The sequence below is a fragment of the Coffea eugenioides genome, chromosome 5 (assembly GCF_003713205.1).
Source record: "Coffea eugenioides isolate CCC68of chromosome 5, Ceug_1.0, whole genome shotgun sequence".
Lineage (NCBI taxonomy): Eukaryota > Viridiplantae > Streptophyta > Magnoliopsida > Gentianales > Rubiaceae > Coffea > Coffea eugenioides.
In genome coordinates this window covers 25,069,070-25,089,957 of record NC_040039.1, presented here as the reverse complement: position 1 = coordinate 25,089,957, position 20,888 = coordinate 25,069,070, and the positions used below count along the sequence as shown (strand labels likewise).

Genomic DNA, 20,888 nt, shown 5'->3' with positions numbered 1-20,888 from the left:
TTCCTCTGCCTGGCCTACCTCTCCTATTTGTCATCTGTGATAACAACTTCAAATGAGTAGCACATAACAAAAATCAATGTAAGATGATGCAGTTCAGTGATAAAATGAGAAACTACCAGTTCAGCTGTGATTTTGTTTGCAGTCATTCTGTGCACAGGTTGTCCTTTGCAGGTCCTCTTATTATGACCAAAAGCTCCACAATTGCCACATTTGAGAGTGCTGCTCTTTTTTGGTTGTGAAGAGGAAGCTCCCTCATCAGCTTCCCTTCTTTGATTTACTCTTGGTCTACCAGGAGCTCTTCGCAAAGGAGGTGGCAACACAGTTTTTGGGAGTAAATCAGGCATCGCAGGCCACATTTTAACATCAGGAATAGGATGAATCATTTCTGAGTATGCCTTCAAATACATGTCCCTTGTGAACTAGGCTTCACAGTAATGTTCCAATTTTTCTCTCCTGTAAATAATTCCCAATGCTGCATGTTTACATGGAATTCCAGATATCTGAAAAGCACCACAATCATAGATTCTTTTGCTGAGATTAACTATGTAGCTTCTGTCACCATCACCAATCTCGAATGTATCTTCACTAGCCATATGTATCTCACGTTTTCTTGATGCTTGGCTAATCTGTGTGAGTTTCTCAGCAATCCTGGGAGTGATATTAGCAGTCAAAGTGCAACCTTTCTGGTACCTCTTGTGCAACTTTTTCATGAACTTTCTCCTCAAACCATCCACTAATGTTAGTATAGGCTTTCCTCTAAAATCACCAACCCAATTATTAAAGGATTCAGTGAAATTATTTGTTACATGATCACACTTAAGTTCAGATGAGAAGACATACCTACACCAGGAACTTCTTGGAATTTTGTCGAGATATCTCCAAGCAGCAATGTTAATATCTTTAATACTTGCCATTGCTTCATTATAGCCAACAACATCATAACTTTTTGCTGCCTTCCAAAAGAAACTTTTAAGTAATATTCCTGGAAATTGAGACTTGAAATTGCTTATATGCCTACAACAATGCCTACCAGTTGCATCAGGAAATATCTCCTCATAAGCAAGATTCAGTCCCTTCTGCCTATCACTCATGAAAGTTAAAGGGATGTTGTTGTCTAATGGTCCAAAGAACTCTTGAAAGTAATAGAAGAACCACCTCCAAGTATCCTTGTTCTCGCATTCAGTTACAGCAAATGCTATTGGAAAAATGCTGTTGTTTGCATCCAAAGCAACTGCTGTGAGAAGCACACCTCCAAATGGACCCTTCAAGAAACATCCATCAAATCCCACAAAAGGTCTACAACCTTTTAGGAATCCCAACTTTTAAGCTCTAAAGCTAATGAATATTCTCAGAAATTTAGGCTCAATTAACAGATTTGGCCTATCATAATGTATTTTACAAATACTATTGGGATTATTGTTCCTTAACAGTTCAGCATATGAGGGGAGTTTAGAATAAGATTCAGCATGTGTGCCTTCTATTTCATTAAGTGCTTTGTTCTTAGTTCTGAAAATTTGCATTTTACTTGGCTTCACACCATACTTTCTCAACTCTACCTCTACACCTTTGCTGGTCATATTAGGATGATCTCTCATGATACCAACCAGCTTCTTGGCCATCCAATCAGAAGTGGTTTCAGCACAGTGTTTATCCATCACACAAGTGTGCTGTGGTTGGTAACTTTTAATCTGAAAAGTTATATTATCAACCACTGGTGATGCATGTATTCTCTACTGGCATCCCTCAGCATTGCATATAGCAGTCACTCTCGATCTCTCATTTTTCAATCTCAGAAGTGGAAAACCTTTTTGAATAACATAATCTTTTAAGATAGCTCTAAATGCATCCACATTGGTGAATAATTGACCCTTCTCAAATTCTATGTCATCTTTAGGATTGTAAATCCACATCTTTGATCTTATTAACTGTCTCCTAGAATTATCCCCTTCCTCACTTTCAGAATCAGGCACCACAATTTCCATTTCATTGTCTTCAAAATTAGAAAAATTAGTATCACTTTCTTCACTATCATCATTTGAGACCCTATCCAGAACTAATTCATCCTTATTGTCACTATACGGATTGTGTCTCCATGAAGAATCAGAGCTAGAATCTCCATACTGATCATCTGAGATATCAACATCTATAGCTATTGTCTTCTTATTCTGTTTACTAATAACCAGAGTATCTTGCATGTTCACAGTAGTCGGATTTACTAAGTTATTCTCTTCATCAGCAGGGATAATTTCCATATCAGAGACATGCAAGTTTATCACTGGCTTAGATTGATGTATTTTGAACATCTCACTAACAGAATAATCATCATTAACATCCATCGTGCAATTTTTTTCAGGAATTTCACATCTCATCTGCATAATCATGTTAACATTCCCACTTATCTTACTCAGTGTCTTTTCAGTTACATCAAACAACAAGTTAATGTATGAGTAGCCACTTGGATCAACATTGGAATCCTGATTTTGTTTGCATTACAGTGAACAACAATGTCATATGCAGCAGCAATAGTCCCCATCCTACATTTTCAGATTTGGATGCAAAGTAGTGATTAAATAAAAGTGCATGCTTCCTGCCTTTACATTCTTACAGAAACATATATAATTTCCAGAAACACATCAGCATACATCTCACTACATATCAACGTACTTCAGCATTACAGAAACTACTGATCAAGCAAAACAGTCAATATTTGCTAATACATTCATGCACATTTTTAATAGAAGTTAATGAAATTTCCAGAAAACATCTTCCATGCATCCATCGTGCATGAAATTTCAAGAAACATCTTTAGTTACAGTACTGCATGAAGCAACAAACATCTTTAGTTTCTTGACACATCTACTGATCAAGATTAGTACCTTAACAGATAACATGCACTTTTTAAACAAACTGATTCATCACAACGGACGAGATTATAGTACTGCATATCTGAAAATGAAAATTGGTACCTCAATTTCTGCTTCTAAGAAGCTTAACTTCCACCAGATGAAGACAGCTTCACACCAGTTCCATTGCCTTCTTCATTGTCCCGTTTCTTAGCATTTAGATATAAGACATGTTATTTGCCAAATTGGAGCCAAATTATAAGACATGTTATATAAGACATGTTCAATCAGCCTCGTCACATCACTCATCATCAGAAATTGGCGCCAAATTACATCTTTTATTGGCGCCTAGGAGTAATCATTTTTTAATCACCTTCATTAGACATTATATTTCTGTTATTCTGGTTAAACATAATTAGAAACCTCCAAATGCATTTGTGTAGGTAGTTAACGTCAGTGCAAATGTATCCTCTGAGGACAAATAGGTCATTTCAGTGCTCTGCATGTCAGATTTGAGCCCCAATAATCTGCCAGAGGAGCTAGGTGTAATTTTCAAAATCTGGAGGGGTCTCAGTACAAGTGTCAGAAACCTCAGGGGAGGTTTGTGAAATTATCCCTTTTTATAATGTGATATATATGAGATAAAAAATAATTAAAAAATAAAATAAATTAATTAAAAATATTTATGATGCAAGTAAATAATTTTTTTTACAATTAACGTGACATCAACCTGGACGAGCGGGGAAACAGTAAAAAAAAAAAGTCCATTCTTCACTGTAGAAGTCAAGTTGTCCTTCTCCACTCAAAAGACCGGTCTCCATATTCTTGGATCGTTTTGGCTGACGTACTATACCTCCCAGCTAACGATTACCACGGTCTCAATAGAGGATGGACGGATAGGATTTATCAACGTTTCAATAGAGTATGGACGGATAGGATTTGTTTGTCTGTTGTAGCCGAAAGCCTCCCAATTTCTGCGTTTCCGTAATTTTGGACCGTTAGAATTCAAAACCCAAAAGTAGACCGTTTGGACAAAAATATCGCCCGCTCCTCTTTACTCCTCACTCTGCTTAATCGCCACTCTCACTTTTCTCAGTTCATATCTGCAGATTATATTTACCCACAGCCTTCTCCAAGAAAAATTTTCAACAATGGTTGATCATCAGAGCAACACCTCGTCAACTTCAATCATGGAATCGAAGCCCCTTCACCCGCTTCACCAGATCGCCGAGACCCCAACTCACAAGCTTCTCCTCAAGCAATGGCTCAAGGAAGAAGAGCTAATCCTCCACAGAATAGCCCTCAAGGAGACTCAAATTGACTCCGTCCGCAAAGAAATCACCCAACTCTACTGCTTCTTCTTTTTCTTCCATTCCACAGCCCTCATCCTTCTCTTCAGCGCTGCCACCTCCGCAGGAGGCCGGAGCCCCTTCTGCCGCAGGTCTTGGATCCCATCTTTGTGTTCCCTCCTCTGCTCTCTTGGGATCATATGGGCTGTCAGGTACAAGACTGACGTGGAAGGCCATCTGGAGAAGCTTCTGCAGAGGGAAAAAGAGGACGGCAAATTGCTGGCCAAGTGCGTTGAGGAGTTGAAGAAGAAAGGGGTTGAATTTGACCTGTTGAAAGAAGTGGACGCGCTGAGGAGGGCTAAGAGTTTGAGGGTTGAATCCACTAAAGCCGTCAGGAAATGGTCATCTAGGGACTTTGTTTCTTTCTTCTTCTTCACCGTGGCTTGTTTGGTCATTGCTCTCACGAGAGTCATTTTGTGCAATTACTAATTCCAAATTTCCAATCCGAAGCAGGGCAGGCGAGGGGGTGCCATAAGAGGAAGAGCAGGACTGGATCAAGAGCTTCTACAGTCTACTGCTAGATTTTCAGAATACGGAAATGACCCCCCCCCCCCCCCCCTCTCTCTTTCTCTTCTTTTTGGTCTTTTGTTTAGTATCTTTCTTTACTTTTCCTTCAACTTTGGTAGTGTAGATGGAAGATACGTTAGAAGCTTTAGAAACCAAAAAGTTATACCGCTAGAGTTTTGGCTTGGGTGGTGTGGATGGATAAGCTGCAGAATCCTCCGTTCTGCTTTCTGTTAATTTGGGATTATTTGGTTATATTTGCAGAATAAATCTTTCTTGTGCTATCCATTTCCAGAAGATACAGTTCAAGCAAGGCCCAAAAACGAATTATCTGAATATTAGTTCTCTATACTAACAGCATTTAAACATGGAATATCATTTGGGTAAGAATTTCAATCTTGAAAACATTCAACATTGTATACATTTTGAAGAAGCTAATACTAATTCTCAACTTTGTTACTAGCTAATGTTCTTTTGGAAACACAAAATAATCATTTTATCTTGTAGAACTTGTAAGCTTCATTAGTTTGAATTCACCTAAATTTGTGGTTGAGTCGGACGAATTTGACATCACAACACGCACACACAGAAAGCTAAAGCCCAAAAAGGAAACAAAAAAAAGGAAATGGAATTTGAAATAGTCTGGTTGAAAATTAAACTCAATTTTATCACACGCTAGAATGAATTTCTGTATCTATTGCTCCTTTCAATAATAAATGTACCACCGGAACTGGTATATCTTAGTTATTTACTTGGCATCACGATGCACAACGAAGATCTCTAAAGGAAAGTATCAAGGTCCCCGGAAAAGCCCATCCAAACTAGGAAAACCAACCCGAAATGCAATCATATGTTATGAAAAACACAGAACAGTCCATTCATTTTGGAAATGTTGATTTAATGAATGGTGCTAGCAAGTGTAAACTCTTTCTGCCTCTCTCTCTCTATACATACAACAAATACATATGTCATTTCTCATCTGCCATCACCAAGGATATCAGAAATCATGGGTTCTTCAGCATTTCCAGGGGAATAAATTTGCTCAGCTCCCAAGCTGCGGCTATTAGATCCTGATGTTTTTTCATTGCTGCTGATGAAGCTTGTTGAATCCCTAAACTTCCAATCAGTCAAGTATCCAGGCCGCGTAGTGACTGTGGTTACCTCAGTATCCCCAGAAAGCATTGCCACCACACGTGACATAGAAGGCCGTAAAGCTGGAGATGCTTGTATGCACAAGAGAGCCACACCTATCACTCTTTTAACTTCATTCTCATCACATTCAACTAATTTACTGTCAACCAACTCGATTTCAGAGTCATTTTCATGTAAGTTCCAGGCCTGAAGGAGTGAATCATGCAAAACCAACCAAAGCAAATTCAAGAAGTGCAGAAACAAATAATACTAAACAAAAAAGCCAAGGGTAATATGTATAGTAGTAAAGGCTAAAATATGGTTTTAATGCAGATGCTTGTGAGACCCTCAAGGCAGCAGTCACAGTTTTAGAATCCAAATTGTGTTGTTTCCTGACAAAGCCAAAATTCCAGTTGTTGGACAAGTTATATTCAAACTTTGACAGTAGTTGTCAGTAAACTTCATGATAGACATCCAACAATTTAGTTAGTTTAATGGCTCTGATTCGTGAATCGAACACCAATATCATCTATATCTTCTGTATATTTCAACATCAAACTGTTTCTAAATGTTTGGGGTTGCAGGAGGAATAGCACACAACCCTTACCAACTAAAGCAATATGAGTAGAGTTAGAATGTTCTAAAAAAGATCAGTACCCATTCTAGAAGATATATCTTATTTTCCTCCAAATTCGAGTCAGAGTTTGGCCTTCCACTGACAATCTCCAAAGCAACAACTCCGAATCCAAACACGTCAGCCTTCTCTGTGAGGTGTCCACGCATGGCATATTCTGGTGCCAGATAGCCTCTACATTCAGCCATAAAGAGGCATTAGTAGTTAACATTGAAGTACAAATTGCTGAAAACAACATGAAAGGTCATTATGAATTTACAATCTCATACATTGTGCCCGCTACACGCGTGCTTATATGTGTCTTTGTGTCATCATAAAGTTTAGCCAAGCCAAAGTCTGAAATCTTGGGGTTTAGATCAGAATCAAGTAGAATATTACTGGCCTTTACGTCTCTGTGCACTATTCGAAGTCGAGATTCTTCGTGAAGGTAGGCTAGACCCCTTGCCACTCCAAGGCATATGTCAAATCGGGTAGGCCAGTCAAGGTGTAGATTATTAGTTCCTGCCCCCCATTGAAGCAAAACTGTTACGTTCGAAAAGTAAAAGCACTTAGGCAGCAATTTGCATCAATACAATTCTTTTACGTACCAAATAATGCTTGATCAAGACTCTTGTTCTCAAGATACTCATAAACGAGCAGTCTTTTATTTCCCTCAATGCAACAGCCATATAATTTCACAAGGTTACGATGCTGCACTGCAGATATGGTAGCAATCTCTGCCACAAATTGACTCTTTCCTTGGTGGGATGCCACAGAGAGTTGTTTAACAGCAACAACTCTGCCATCTTCAAGTGTTCCCTGTTGATCACCACAAAGTACATGGCTAATCTAATAGATTGGCATATGACGTTCTTTTGTTGGGCAAGATTAACAATTACTTGAGCTCAAATTGTCTTGTAACTATTGAAAACGTGATTCATATTCAATCATATATGCTCTAAGAGCTAACTTTTCTATTCTCTGATACCTAATTATACCAGTGCGCCATTGCCTGCCTTCATTTATCTGAAGTAATATGAGAAGAGCATGTTAAAAACAACAAATGTTTGGGGCAGCAGCTATTGAGCAGCAAGAACCAGACAGGGCAGCAGATTCTAGGCAGTGCTAGCAGCCAACCATTCAGCTTCCTCACCCTGTCCCCTTATTTTATGGATTTATACGTCGGTAATATTTGTTTCATGCAATTTGAAGTGCTCTAGCTTTATCATGGATTTAATTAGAAGAAAGAATTACCTTGAAGACAGGACCAAATCCTCCCTCTCCAAGTTTGTTACTAGGATGGAAGTCATTTGTCGCAGCTCTTAGCTCTGCATAACTGAAGGTGTATGGCCTGGCTTCCATCCCCAAGAACTCTACAAATTTAACAGAAAATTTTTCTGTCGTTTATAAAATGCCAAGATAAACAGTTTCAATTCATAAGTATCAAATTGCTCAAGCATTTTCTGTAATGACATATAATAGTGATATGTTATGGTTCCTAATATTCATATAGATGACGATAATATGGCTATGTAGCAGAATTCCCACGGATACGCTTTTGATATTGAACCACATTTAATAATTTACGCAATCTACGCTAACGGCCAGTGGATACAGGCTTTTAAAAGCAATGCAAGCAAACAAGAAGATGTCTTCATACTTTAAAAAGATACCCAATCAATGGCTTTCTTTCCTTACCTTCTTCCTCAAAAGCCTGGTGCCTTCTTCTTCTCTGAACGAAAAAGTACACAGCAAAAACTGACAAAAAGCTTGCAATTCCTATGGGAACTACGATCCCCACAATCAGACCAGTGCTTCCAGTGCTTTTCTTCTTTCTAGTGGGAGCATTATTACTAACGGTGGGATTGAAATCTGTAGAAACAGCATGATTTTTTTGTGAATTTGGATTCAATACTTAGAGAATCAAGCAAAATGTGTCAAAAAATCTCACAAATCACATTTACCTGGGATTGCACTGATTGCAGAGATGAAAGGTCCATATGAACCTTGAGTAGGAACACAACAAGTCCCCTTTCCGGCCCAAAATAGATGGACTTCAAGATAGTTTTCAGACACATAAGCTGTGAATTCCCTTTGAACGGCAGTGAAAGAACGTCCTCCAGCCTCTTTTTTTATGTCAAAATCTTTCCACACTCGATTCCCCTGAAATCCGCTGACAGCTTAAGTCAAAACAAATCAACCAAAGTTTCAATAGGAAAGGAAAATTTCATGTACAGAAAAGAATAATGCATCACAAATGAACCATATATATCACTTCATAAAAGATGTCTGCAGCTACTGAGCGCATGTGATACTGTGAAACATGTTATTGATCAAATTCATAACCCAGCTAACAAAGGCATCAAGAAAGAGTTGCCCCATCAATTATGAATGAAGTTTTTGAAAGGTATATCAGTTAAGATAGCAATGTTGAACAACAAACTAATAATGCACTACACAATTAGAAAAAGGAATAAAAAATAATTCTATGTTGAATTTGCTTAATCGTGGTTTATAGCTCATTTCTAGCTTTAAAGTAATGAATCCATCCTCCTTGCTAACGGTACAATCTAGCACCCCCTTCAGGCACAACTTATCCATAAATACTCTTTTTAGTCTTAGGAGTTCAAGCGCTCTGAGCCGATTGAGGAGAAGCACACCCCTAAACCGAAACCAAGGACGGTTAGTAAAAACTTTTGGATATTATACAATAAGATAGCATGTAAATCATAGATTCGGTACGTAAATTGAAAGTAATGATCCAGAAGTTAATCATTAATATTTGGTCTTGTCCGGAATTTGGATGGATAATAAAAGAGCACTTTTATGCTGAAATTAAAAATTAGAGAACTTGCCAAACAATGAATGATACATGATGAAGTTCAATGCATATATTAGAAAAGATGGCTCCAGAATACAGATGTCACACTTGTGCCCATCGACAATAACACGGTAACAACCACCCACGCCAAATATAGCAATCAAGATCATTCCATATTTACAAATGACACAGCCACAGATGCATGGTAAGAGTCAGGCTTAATGATGACTGTTGACCTTAGACTCACAAGTATAGCTGAACTTATAGGATTATGGTAACAAGAAGCATCACATGCTTTGCTCGCTGGTGATGATAAATTAACGTACATTGCAGGTCTACTGAAAAAATCTAGTTACTGTACTTTTAATTCCAAGCATAATAAAATACAGACCTGGACATATATATCAAAATGACGCCTTCCAAGACTCATCCAACTTTTAGTATCTAGAATTTGTGACTCTGCAAACTGGAGTTTCACTGTGTAGTTACCATTCTCCAGGCCCAAGCCATAGTATCTCAGCGATCCGGCTGACATACGTGCAGTCTGGAAAAGCTCTGAATCCAAAGTATTTGTGAACTGACTTGAAGAGGAGGATCTGTAATCTGGATTGCTGGCATCAGCGGGCAGACCAGTATTACTGACTGCCCATCTCTGTGTATTCGTTGTATAGTAAGTTGCTGGACCAAAAGTTGCATTATCTGCCTCGTACAAAATCCCATTAGCAGACCTTATTGATGGACCTCCACACCTGATTGAGAAGTTGTAATCTGCAAACCAACAAAGAACGATTTCCAAAAGTCTGATAATTGATTTGTAATAATTCACAACATCATTCAGATTTTACTTACAGATTGGAACTCCTCGGTTGCATGGGAAATTCCGTTGAAGACAGTTCAATCCTGATGGCAGACTACTGAAGGAAACACAAAGATGCTGGTCAGATACAGCAACATACCAAAAGATACACGGAATAGAAAACGGTAAGGTATAGCATACCCATCTAATTAGTAACTTACTTCACACTAATTACCAAACATCCAATTCTTTTTTTGGGGCCCTTTTTTGGGTTCTTTCTCAGGTTTCTCAAGTTGATCACGTGTCAATCAGTTATGAGTTATAAATTTAAAGTCATAATCTGTTGAGACGAATGCAATTTGCTTATCATGGTATTAACACACTTCCTCCAATATGGCATATTTTTGCAATTCTAGTCCAGAAGACAGATTGAATGCTAATTCATGCAACCAGTATCCCTGATAAGTGATCAAGCTCATGCCAGAAGTCTTAATAAAACTGGACAGTCGGTGTTCATGACAAATGTATCTTTTTAAACATCTACCAGTCAGATGTTAAAAGATGTCTCGACTTAATACAAATTTACTGCAAAGACTTACGAGAATTTATACAGAAACATAAGTTTTCAGTCATGATAATTCATGCTATGCTAAAAAGTATCTAATTTTTTTTAAAATTAATATGCCTATGACTACAGTGATTTCCTGCATTCACCTGCTGTTTGAATCTGATAATGTGAAGTTGTTGGCCACCAAATTACTACAATGAAAACCAAACACACTTATATGTTAGTTCGATACTCAAAAACTAAAGCAGAAGTATACTCCTTGTTGTTTATATGTATACTTACAGTTGTAAGTTTTGACCACTGACCCAAGAAGGGAAGCCCCCAGATAATTCATTGTATGAAAGGTCTCTGCAGCAAATCGCTCATTTTGTGAATGTTAAGAACATATATCTTTGTGTAGCAGACAGACACTTCAGATCATTTCTTGCAAGTATGATCATAAAAGTATTTTACAGTATCACATGAAAGCTTTTGCAGTGCACACCATGCTAATTGAGTATAACTAACCCAGTAATGTAATTTCTTTCTTTCATTCAGACTATATGGTTTTAATCAAACCTCGTGTTGTTACTCTTGGGAGTGGAAAACTGGTGCACATTAAATGCCCCGGAAAGTATTAACTAGAGAAGTAATAGCTAAACCAGAAAAGTTAACCTCCTTCCTTCCTAATTTTGTTTGGTTTGAAAAACAATTTCTCTATTCCCAACAAGGAACTTTGGATATCTCCTCAACTGGAAAAGAAAAATGGAGAGAAATTCAAATTGCCTGCAGAAGAATGAAAGCCAACAACACCCCATAAGGATTATTACTAGTGAGTAACAATAGTTTGAATACAAATTTCCTTCAATTCTTATGTTATTACATCTTTACAATGAGTTCTCAAGGAGAGTGAGAATTATTACTCCTAAAAAAAATTGGGTCAGCTGGTTCTTTTATCATCTTTCAGACCTATAGAAGTAAGGTATTGGTGCGAATACTAAAACTAATCCCAACAATACTTTTGTTTTCAAGTCCTTAGAAACATGAAGACTGGAAACGGACATATAAATACAAGAACACATTGATTGACCTATGTAGGACCTTTTACCCGAACTGAGAGTATAAACAAATTAGTTGCTGACTAATCTAACAATGCATCAGATCTAAGTACTAATTTCCCGCTAAAAACTCTACTATTTGCAACTCTGAACTTTGAGATTGCAGCTATGTATAGGACGCATGCTTTTGAAACAACTGCTCAAAATGATTTTCAATGCTACTGTTCAAAGCCAAAGCTTCGAGTATTTCTTTTTCATCCATTGTATACCGCCATACTATTGAGAAACGTTGACAACTCAAGAACTATTTCAGAAATAGCATAAGAATTGAGTTTATAAAATGCACTGCTATTAAGAGTACTTACATATTCTGGAGAACCTCACTCTTTTGTGAAGGCAGGGAGCCAGTAAATTTGTTATTACCAAGAAATCTGAAGATGATAAAAGATGATACTCAGGCAGAACTTTTTAGATAAAGGGACTCTAAAAATAAGACTGTAAGAATTAGGGGATGTATTACAAATGAGTGAGAGAACTAAGATTGAGAAGTGAGTCTGGAATACGTCCACTCAGATTGTTGAAGCTCAAATCCCTGAAAAGTATTTAAAATAGAATAGCAAAATAGTATGAATGTTTGGCAAACAGTGTCAACTGTATGATTAACTTCTAAATCTAGAGAGTTGCCTGTTGAGTGAATCTGGAGACCCTGTTTCTAGATATGTGTTCAGGGCTTTCAAATAACGACATCCCGGGTTCAACATTAGGTAAGCCATGTTAAGCGCATAAACTGCCATCTTAAAGATTTGAAGATTCAATTAGCAAAAGAACTTACAGCCTTTGTAATCTCGGATATTCTCCAATGTTGGGAGGAATAGAACCCGAAATATTGTTGTTTCGCAAAATTCTGCAGAGCAAAAAGCACAATTTAGAGTACACGAACCTCTAAAACTGCAAACCAGAAAGTCGTTAATAGAAATTCTCGACTTTTCATTAGATTCGACAGCTGTTTTGTATTTCTTACAAGGTGCTTAAAGACTTCATATCCCTGATAAAGTCCAAAGAGGAGCTTGCATTAGAGAGATCACTTATCCTCCTGCATGTCATGTACACGGATATTTCAATTATTAGTTCAATAACAAAATGATTATGAAAAGTTAATCAAGGGTGGAAAATAACAAAACCGTAAACTCACAAGTCCGTTAAGGATGTCAACTTGGAAAATGACAATGGAATTCTACCGTGAAAAGCATTTCCTTGGAACCTTCTGCAAACATATATTCCCGTCTGGCTCATTAGACATTATCCAACAGATACATATAAAGTCAGACTTGACGCTGTATAGCATCCTTTCATAATGAAGATTATATAAATACAAATTAAAAATGGTAAAAATTGAAGTGCGACCAGTTAAATGGACAAACAAACTTAAATGTTGCCTCACAGGGTAGTAAGCTGTGACCAATTTCCTATGAAGTCAGGTATCTGGCCAGTTAGTCGACCATCCGAACCCCATCTAGAAACCAGAAAGACCTTCTAAGAATTGATTTGATTATAAAAGAACAAGTACAAAGCACAGAGCATTCGAAACAGGAGCTTCTACACTGTAACAAGGCTTTGCAATTTTGCGAATGTTGGAGGTATAGCACCGCTAACTCCAGAGCTATCAAAATAACTGCACAAGATATGAACTCCATGAGCATGTCAAAAATCCGGTTTCATAGTTCCAAGAATTTTTGTTTCTCCAGAGCTATCAAAATAACTGCACAAACTAGTTGCATAGTGCCAATAATTTTGGTTTTTCCATGATAGGATCAAGGTCATCTGGAAGGACTCAAGATTTAGGAAAGCAACTGCTATTGAGTAGAAGTCATATGCCAAAACATTAAAATCACTCTAAGAGCTCCCTTATTGTTTCATGTAAAAGGAGGGGATTTGCTTGACCCGGAGGGCCATTACCCTATTGGGGGAAGAGTTGGTTAAATGTACTATAAATGGAGTTAATTTGAAGGGGAGAAACAAGTTTCATGATAAATTTTGCCACAAAATGATATAGATTTCAAACTTAACAACATGATACCCTGAAATCTGGAGAGATATATATAAATGTTTTTTTCTCAGTATTGTAGTGCTATGGGACATGCTAGACAAACTATTTTGTCAATTATTTATATCAAAATGCAGCATAGGAATCTATGCTCACTACCGATTCACAAAAACTTACAGTTGTGTCAGCCTCGTTAAATTCCCAAGTTCATTTGGGAAAGAACCAGAGAAGTTGTTTGTGCTAAATGACCTACAAATGTCAAACAATTCATGCTAAAAGTTCACTAAATATATATACTTGAGTGAACATGCTTCCTCAGAAACACAGTGATTTTGGGAATGTCTTACAATGATCTTAAGTCCGTTAGCATCCCAAGTTCTTTAGGAAGCTCTCCAGATAATGCATTTATGCCGACAGTCCTAGTGACATCAAACCAGGTGAGTCAAAAATTTTAACCTGGATAACGTGGCGATGGAAGCTTAGATCAGCTATAAATACACAAGCACAAGAATTGGCATAGACTTACAGGTATTGCATCCTAGTCAGCCTGCCAATGGATGGAGGTAGCGGACCTGTAAGGTAATTTTGTCCCAAATTTCTGGAATATAAGAGAAGGAAAACTCGTATTGTATAAGGCGCCAAGTGGGTGGGGACTTGTAAGTTGTGACCGTCTTGAACTAACACTATGAAGAATAATACTAGTATACTTCAAGTGGCCAGCAAATATAGAAATGAGAGTTAACTCACAAATCCATAAGGAAAGTCAAATTCCAGAGCTCATCTGGGAGGTCTCCGACGACATCCAATGCATAAATCCTCCTGCTTGCATGATTAACAGTGGTTACGTCAATAAAAGAAGAATTCAATTGGATCAAAAAGAAAGAACGAAAGAAAAACTCGTTTCGAGCATTAAAATTCTTTAAAGAATATATGGTTAACAATCAAGTGCTTGAAGATGTACAAATTTGGGTTAGGATCATCTCCATTGGATTTCTCTCCTGGTCCCTCCATTTATTTATATATAAATTTATGTAATGTTAAAAAATTATGTGATTATGTGATTAGTTTTCTTTTCATCTCCGGATCAACATTCTAAAAAATGATATTTTTTGAAAAATATTTTAATATTCAATTTACAGGAAATATTTGAACAGTGAAAAATGGATAAAATTGTAAAAAATTTGCAACGATTAATCAGACAGTAAAACTTGGTCAATTTCTAATGAAATTTTGTATAGAGCTAACACAATTAATGAAATATATTCTGAACGATGTTGATTTTTGAAAATAATTTTTAACTTAATTTTATTGGAATATAATGGAGTGGAGATCTCTACAATGCAATGGAGAGAAGGTTAGTCCACAAAATTAATTTCCTTGCCAGTATAGTACGATAATGAGGTGTTACTCACAATCTAGTGATGTGGCATAGAGTACCCTTGTTGTAAGAGCAATCGCATTTGATGCCAGGGTTGAAGGTTTGGATGTCTGTGTTGCCGATGGCCACTCCACTGCATAATTCGCCGCTAATATTCCAATTAGGGGTTGCTCGAGCCCCCAATTTCTGAAAGATGGAATTCACGGCCATTGCTGCAGTGCAGATCACCATATATGTAAATTTGCAAATTCTAAGCTTAATAGCTAGAGTTTGGAGCGGAAATTAAAGTAATCAATTCAAGCATTCAAAAAAAATGAGTTTTTACAAAGGTTACTTGGTTCCAACTAGAATCATGCAGGGAGAAGAGATGGGTTCGATGGTTCTCATAAATAAGAGGTCTCAAGGAGGTCTCACGTTCGATTATTCAAGTCCTCTCACTTACACTAAATTAAAATCATTCATGAATCCCCAGCAATCCTTCAACATGTTAGGACATAATAAAAACTAGTTTTCTTCTCAGAAAAGGATACCAAAAAAAAAAAAATCTAAAAAGGGTGCAAACATTTCACCATTCGAAAGAAGATTGCATGGTCTACACATGCAAATGTATATTTGAATGAAATTATTGCATATTTGTAGTCAGATTCTCCCAAACAGACAAACGCCCCCAAATAAAAGAAAACTGAGTGGCAAACATTTAGTGTACGTATACACCAAAGCATAGAACTTTTTAAAAGTGGCATACGAGCACTATTATTAGCATAATAATCAAAGATTGCTAGTATAATTACGATAATGGGTCCACAAACAATTAAGCAGGAGGTGGCGACGATCTCCTGTGCCTGGGTGGCAGCATGGTAGATTAATGACTGAGTGGAAAACAAGATGAGACTGCAAAACTGAAGTTGTCCTAATTTTCTACCTTGTGAGCCATCGGGGACAGTTCAATAGTCAAGACAAAATTCTTAAGTTCTGCTGTCAGGTTCAGATGTCAAATCTTGGACTTGATAGTTGGAGGAAGGAAAAAACATGAGAAAGGATGAAAGGGTAAAAAAAAAGAAAAAGAAATCCTGAACTTGACTATTGTAGGTAGAAAAGATATGAGGAGGGATGAAAGGATTAAAAAGAAAGAGCATGAGAGTATTTGTTTCTCACGTTGTTTTGTAACTCATAGATAGATTTATTGGATAGATGCATATTTTGAAATGCAGACACTAAAGTATAAAAGAAACATAATTGTTGAGGTTGGATCAACTTGTGTTCTTTGATAAATCTAACAATTATTGTGTACGAATTCTCTCCCTTTTGCTTTTCTTTTCTTTAGTAGTTTTGTAATTCAAGTACCCGTTAGTTTTTGTATATATTGATTCTAGACATATTGACCCAAATGGAAATATGACGTCATGTTTTGAAATAATGTAACTTAGCATGTTTTGATTGGACAAATCCAATCAATTATTTGTTTGAAAATTTTACATAACATTTATATGACTACTGTTTCACTTCGTGCAAAAGAAAATAATAAAGTGACTTTAGAATAATACTAAAGAATCAAATACATGATAATTTCACATAAGAATTTGGAAAACCATATGTTCACATTGTCACATTAGCCTATATTCAGCACATCTAGTACAATCATTAATGTAAATTGTACAAGATATTAATGCATAAAATGTTTAGATGAGTAAAGAGGACATTAGAATTAGCCCTTCTTTTCCATCTTAATAATTTTATTAGAGGGTATAAGACTATAAGTCTATTGTTTTTACTTAGAATGCTAGTGAGCTTTTCCCGGATTGAGCATAAGAATCACTTCCTATTTTTCCCTTAACATGTTTGTAGTTTTCATTTCACCTTTGTTAAAGAAATCAAGCCCAATTCTTATGTTCTTGTTCTCATTCATAGGACGTAGTAACGCAAATCAATGCACATTTGTAACGAACAGAGAATACCTTAATTTATACATCTATGTTCCTCTTTGAACGCATGAACGCAACACCAAAATGAAATCAAAGTTTTTACACATTGAAAATTTGAACAGTGTAAAGACCTGGGGCCATGCCCAGTCACCTCTTAACGCATTTAACTATGTTCAGGTTTAGATTCAAGCTTTGATTATATGAGTCCACAAATTACGTATGATGTCACATGCCTAAATCACTAAACTACCAAATCAAAATGGCATTTAATATATTCATGACTACAATGCTAAAATGACTTGTCTATCCATGAGTTGCCGTTTCTGTCTATTTCAATGATGTGGTTTCTATTTCCTATACATCCGATGCTCAAAATATATAATGCACTACGGATTAAATCTACTTTGCACTCCTGAATTTGTGTATCAATTTCTCGCTTTGCACTTCTGAACTTGTGCATCAATTTTTCACTTTGCACCCTAAACTTTAATTTTGGAACACTTTGTATTACAAACTCTCAATTTTGGATACTTTGTTTCCTAAACTCTCAAATTTGTCCCATTAAAATCCAATCAATGATAAATTTAGCAAAATTAATGGCTTAGAGGACTCAATATATCAATGACAATGTACCGAAAGTGGTGAAAAGGTACCACAGCTTTATACAAAAAAAAAAAAAAACATTGTCATTAATTTGTATCATCTTTTATCTCATTAATTTTGCTAATTATATTAGTGATTGAAGCCATATAAAACAATGCATTGAAAGTGATTAAAAAAAGCTAAGGTATTGCATAATGGTACACAATAATTAATTTGTACTATTTTTTATCTCGTTAATTTTGTGAATGTAATTATTGATTGGACTGAAATGGAACAAATTTGAGAGTTTAAGATGAAAAGTGTCTAAAATTAAGAGTTTAGAGTACAAAGTAAAAAGATAATACAAATTTAGGGGGTGCGAACTGATGTTAGTCCAATGCACTATGGCAATAGTTAGTGAATTCAGGGAGTTGCCGTTTCGTTTCTATCACCATGGTTCCTTTCCAAATAATATTAAGTTAAATGAATTAATCTTTCTTATACTGATAGTGTATATACTATCAGCGCGTTAGATGAATGACAACTATGTAAATTTTGAATTTAAAATTCAAATTTTGCCATATTTCATGAATTGAACGGTAATAATGTATATATATTGTCAGTGTATATAAGATTTACTTTAAATTAATTATGTTCTAATTCCAAATCTATGGATAGTGGATTGTTTGTTCTTTCTTATTTGTTTACGTTATCAACACATTTTTTAATTATATTTTTGTTTCACATATATTACATCACATCAAAAAGGGTGTTGAAATTTTTGTTATCCTATTGTTTGAAGATTTCTTTTCCATATAAACAACAACTTTAACCTAATTCCAACTTAAATTTGAATGTACTCCAAATTCTTTCCTTATAATAAACAAATACCCTCAAAAAAATCAAGAAATGACAATTGAATTTGGCTTCATAATATATTATTATTTATTAATGGTAGGGATATCATTGGAAGGTAAATACTAAATTACTAAATCACCAAATCATATTTACTAAATCACAAAATTATATTGGTATTTTTATTATAGTATAGGGTCCATTTAAACAGTAAATTTTTTGGATGTCCGTCTAAAATTTTATTATAATATACAATTTAGGAAAAAAAAATTTATTTTATTTTCCTTTTTTTTCTTTTTTTCTCCTTTCCCTCTCTTCTCCCTCCTCGTTATCGCTGCCACTACTCCAAGCACCAACCACCGCTGCCAAATTCCATTTGCTACTGCCACCCGTCGATGCCGCCGGAGCTTCTTTATTTTTTCTCCTTCTTCTTCTTTTTTCTTCCCTTCCCCTCCCGTCCCGTGCTTGTTCTGCGATCTGGACTAGATCTAGCCAAATCTGGTCCAGATCCGGCAGTGAAGGAGGGATGAGGTCGCGGGAGATAGGGATGGAGGAGGGAGGAGAGAGGAAGAGGGCAAAAGAGGGAGGAGGAGGAGAGAGGAGGGAGAAAAGAGGGAGGGAATGGAAGAGAAGGAGAAGAAGAAGAAACTCCGGTGCTGGTACCGGCTGCCGGCGATATCTGCTGGCAGTGACACGCGGCGTTGATGACAAGGAGTGAAAATGGTTAGGTGGTAGTGATAGGAAAAAAAATGGGTGTGTAGTTTTAAGTGTTTTAGGGTGTGTATTTTAAAAACTTTACAGTGTTTTTGAGAATTATTTGTAACTATATAAGTTGTTAAAAAGCTTATATAATAAAAACATGCCAAAAAATATGGGTGCCAAACAGAATTATCATAGACAGGGGAGATTTCATGATTCAAGGGGGGAAGTGGGCCTTCTATGTTATGGTCAGACAAATCCGGATGATAGACAACAAATAGCAGGCTGCAGCAGTTACCAGAAGCATACTCTGCCACTCCAATATTAATCTTGATAAGAAAAGAGAAGTAGAGATGAGATAATCGATTGCAAAATTTGCAAGTATTGGACGTGTGGTAGTGTAATATGTATCACCAATACTCGTGACAAGAGACAAAATATGACAATAGTTATAATGGATCACCTTCAAAAGGATCAGCTGTGGGCCTTGTGGCATTAGTCTGCGTTTGATTCTTCTGGGCTCTTGCTACCGGATTTGTAACCGACGAGCATACAATAACAACAACCACAAAAACAGCAGCCGCTGACGGGGGCGCCCTCGGCCTCCAAAACGGTACTCCTTCATCTGATCCCATATTCAATTCATACAACTTATAGACCAAACTACTTTGCTTATTGTAGCAAGTATATACTCCTTCCTCTTTGGCAGCCAGAATCCTGAAGATTGAACAAAAGCTGAATCTGCACCTGTATTTACGGTTTCGCAGTTTTGGGGAAGTTGGGGAGGGAAGGGAAGACTCTCTGCAGTCTGTAATAGTAGATACAAATTCCTTACTAATATGGAACTAATATCTATAGAGTAACAGTAAAGAAAAGGAATCTGGTGAGAAGAAATAGCAGCAGCAGCTCATCCTGGATTATTTGAGTTGGGAAGCGGCAGTTAACGTCAAATAGTCATAGGGAAAAAAAATTTGTCAAATAGTTAGAAAAGTCAAATACTTTTTTTTTCTTTTTATTTTGGGGGAGAACAAAAGTGAAATAAATACTCATGTGATGCGTTCATCTTGAATTTGATCTTATCTTCAATGGTCACCAACTTCATCGCCGTCATGGTGAAGTCGTCACAGCGGCGACTAGCATGCATGACGCAATGTGCATGCGTATGTGTGGGTAATGGGATTGGGGGTTCGGTTAGCAATTTCATATAATTGTTTAGTTTTGTATTTTTTACATTATATGAGGATATTTACATAATTTTATTGTGCTCACAAATTTTATTTATATACACCATATCAATACATTAAATACACCTGTCTCTGTAATTGTAGACTCATATTGTGTATACTCTCTCGTCCCAATTTGATAGTCATGTTTTCCTTTTTTGTCTGTCCCAAATTGTAGTTCAGTTTCCAATTGAAGAATGTAGTTGTATTTTAATTTTACTAAAATACCCTTATTCAATGTAAGTTGTTGTTACTATAAACCTATCCCGTTTAATGAGAGTTGATTCTTCTTTTTTTACCATCAATTCAAGTTCCCATAAAGTTGTACTCTAATTAATGTGAGGATATTTTAGAAAAATAGCTACCTAAATTAATTGTTCCAACAAAGTTAACTATTTTTTTAAACTGTGTGAAAAAAAAATCAGAACTATCAAAGTGGAATGGAGGGAATATAAAAGATAAATTGCACCTAAGTAGATCTAAGTCAACCATATGTCACATATCCAAGAACGGAATTGGATAC

General features: G+C 36.4%; 3 protein-coding genes across 5 annotated transcripts; 1 reads left to right on the top strand and 2 right to left on the bottom strand.

The window, feature by feature from the left end:
- Positions 1 to 419: 419 nt before the first annotated feature.
- On the bottom strand, positions 420 to 1,655 carry LOC113771283. Its single transcript, XM_027315882.1, has 2 exons — positions 1,406 to 1,655; positions 420 to 1,303 (listed from the first exon to the last, which is right to left on the bottom strand). Exons 1-2 carry the CDS (start codon positions 1,653 to 1,655, stop codon positions 420 to 422), a joined length of 1,134 nt encoding a protein of 377 aa, XP_027171683.1.
- A 2,296-nt stretch (positions 1,656 to 3,951) lies between these two features.
- On the top strand, positions 3,952 to 4,749 carry LOC113772056. Its single transcript, XM_027316595.1, has one exon. It carries the CDS (start codon positions 3,995 to 3,997, stop codon positions 4,619 to 4,621), a length of 627 nt encoding a protein of 208 aa, XP_027172396.1. The 5' UTR covers positions 3,952 to 3,994; the 3' UTR covers positions 4,622 to 4,749.
- A 610-nt stretch (positions 4,750 to 5,359) lies between these two features.
- On the bottom strand, positions 5,360 to 20,043 carry LOC113770108 (probable LRR receptor-like serine/threonine-protein kinase At1g56140). 3 transcript variants are annotated; one of them, XM_027314471.1, is made up of 24 exons: positions 19,606 to 20,043; positions 15,119 to 15,296; positions 14,454 to 14,525; positions 14,233 to 14,304; positions 14,054 to 14,125; positions 13,884 to 13,955; positions 13,263 to 13,334; positions 13,104 to 13,175; positions 12,855 to 12,926; positions 12,684 to 12,755; positions 12,495 to 12,566; positions 12,183 to 12,254; positions 12,028 to 12,093; positions 10,908 to 10,973; positions 10,772 to 10,816; positions 10,111 to 10,175; positions 9,653 to 10,029; positions 8,405 to 8,603; positions 8,139 to 8,312; positions 7,695 to 7,813; positions 7,049 to 7,259; positions 6,731 to 6,962; positions 6,485 to 6,635; positions 5,360 to 6,034 (listed from the first exon to the last, which is right to left on the bottom strand). In XM_027314471.1, the coding sequence occupies exons 1-24, from the start codon at positions 19,775 to 19,777 to the stop codon at positions 5,672 to 5,674; spliced, it is 3,138 nt and encodes a 1,045-aa protein (XP_027170272.1). In that variant the 5' UTR covers positions 19,778 to 20,043; the 3' UTR covers positions 5,360 to 5,671. The 3 variants fall into 3 exon arrangements, with proteins under 3 accessions (XP_027170272.1, XP_027170273.1, XP_027170274.1); XM_027314472.1 differs by having other exon boundaries at positions 10,111 to 10,172; XM_027314473.1 differs by lacking the exons at positions 15,119 to 15,296; positions 19,606 to 20,043 and having other exon boundaries at positions 14,233 to 14,278; positions 14,454 to 14,486.
- Positions 20,044 to 20,888: the final 845 nt, after the last annotated feature.

Bases quoted from the DNA above. Each gene is read 5' to 3' on its own strand.
- LOC113771283 (XM_027315882.1), bottom strand. From the start codon at position 1,655: ATGGATAAACACTGTGCTGAAACCACTTCTGATTGGATGGCCAAGAAG. The intron at 1,304-1,405 runs GTATTTGTAAAA...GATTCCTAAAAG, and splicing joins AAGGAACAATAATCCCAATA to GTTGTAGACCTTTTGTGGGA.
- LOC113770108 (XM_027314471.1), bottom strand. From the start codon at position 19,777: ATGGGATCAGATGAAGGAGTACCGTTTTGGAGGCCGAGGGCGCCCCCG. The intron at 15,297-19,605 runs GTGATCCATTAT...TCTGCACTGCAG, and splicing joins CACAGCTGATCCTTTTGAAG to CAATGGCCGTGAATTCCATC. The intron at 12,255-12,494 runs GTAAGTTCTTTT...AATACTTTTCAG, and splicing joins TATCCGAGATTACAAAGGCT to GGATTTGAGCTTCAACAATC.
- LOC113772056 (XM_027316595.1), top strand. From the start codon at position 3,995: ATGGTTGATCATCAGAGCAACACCTCGTCAACTTCAATCATGGAATCG.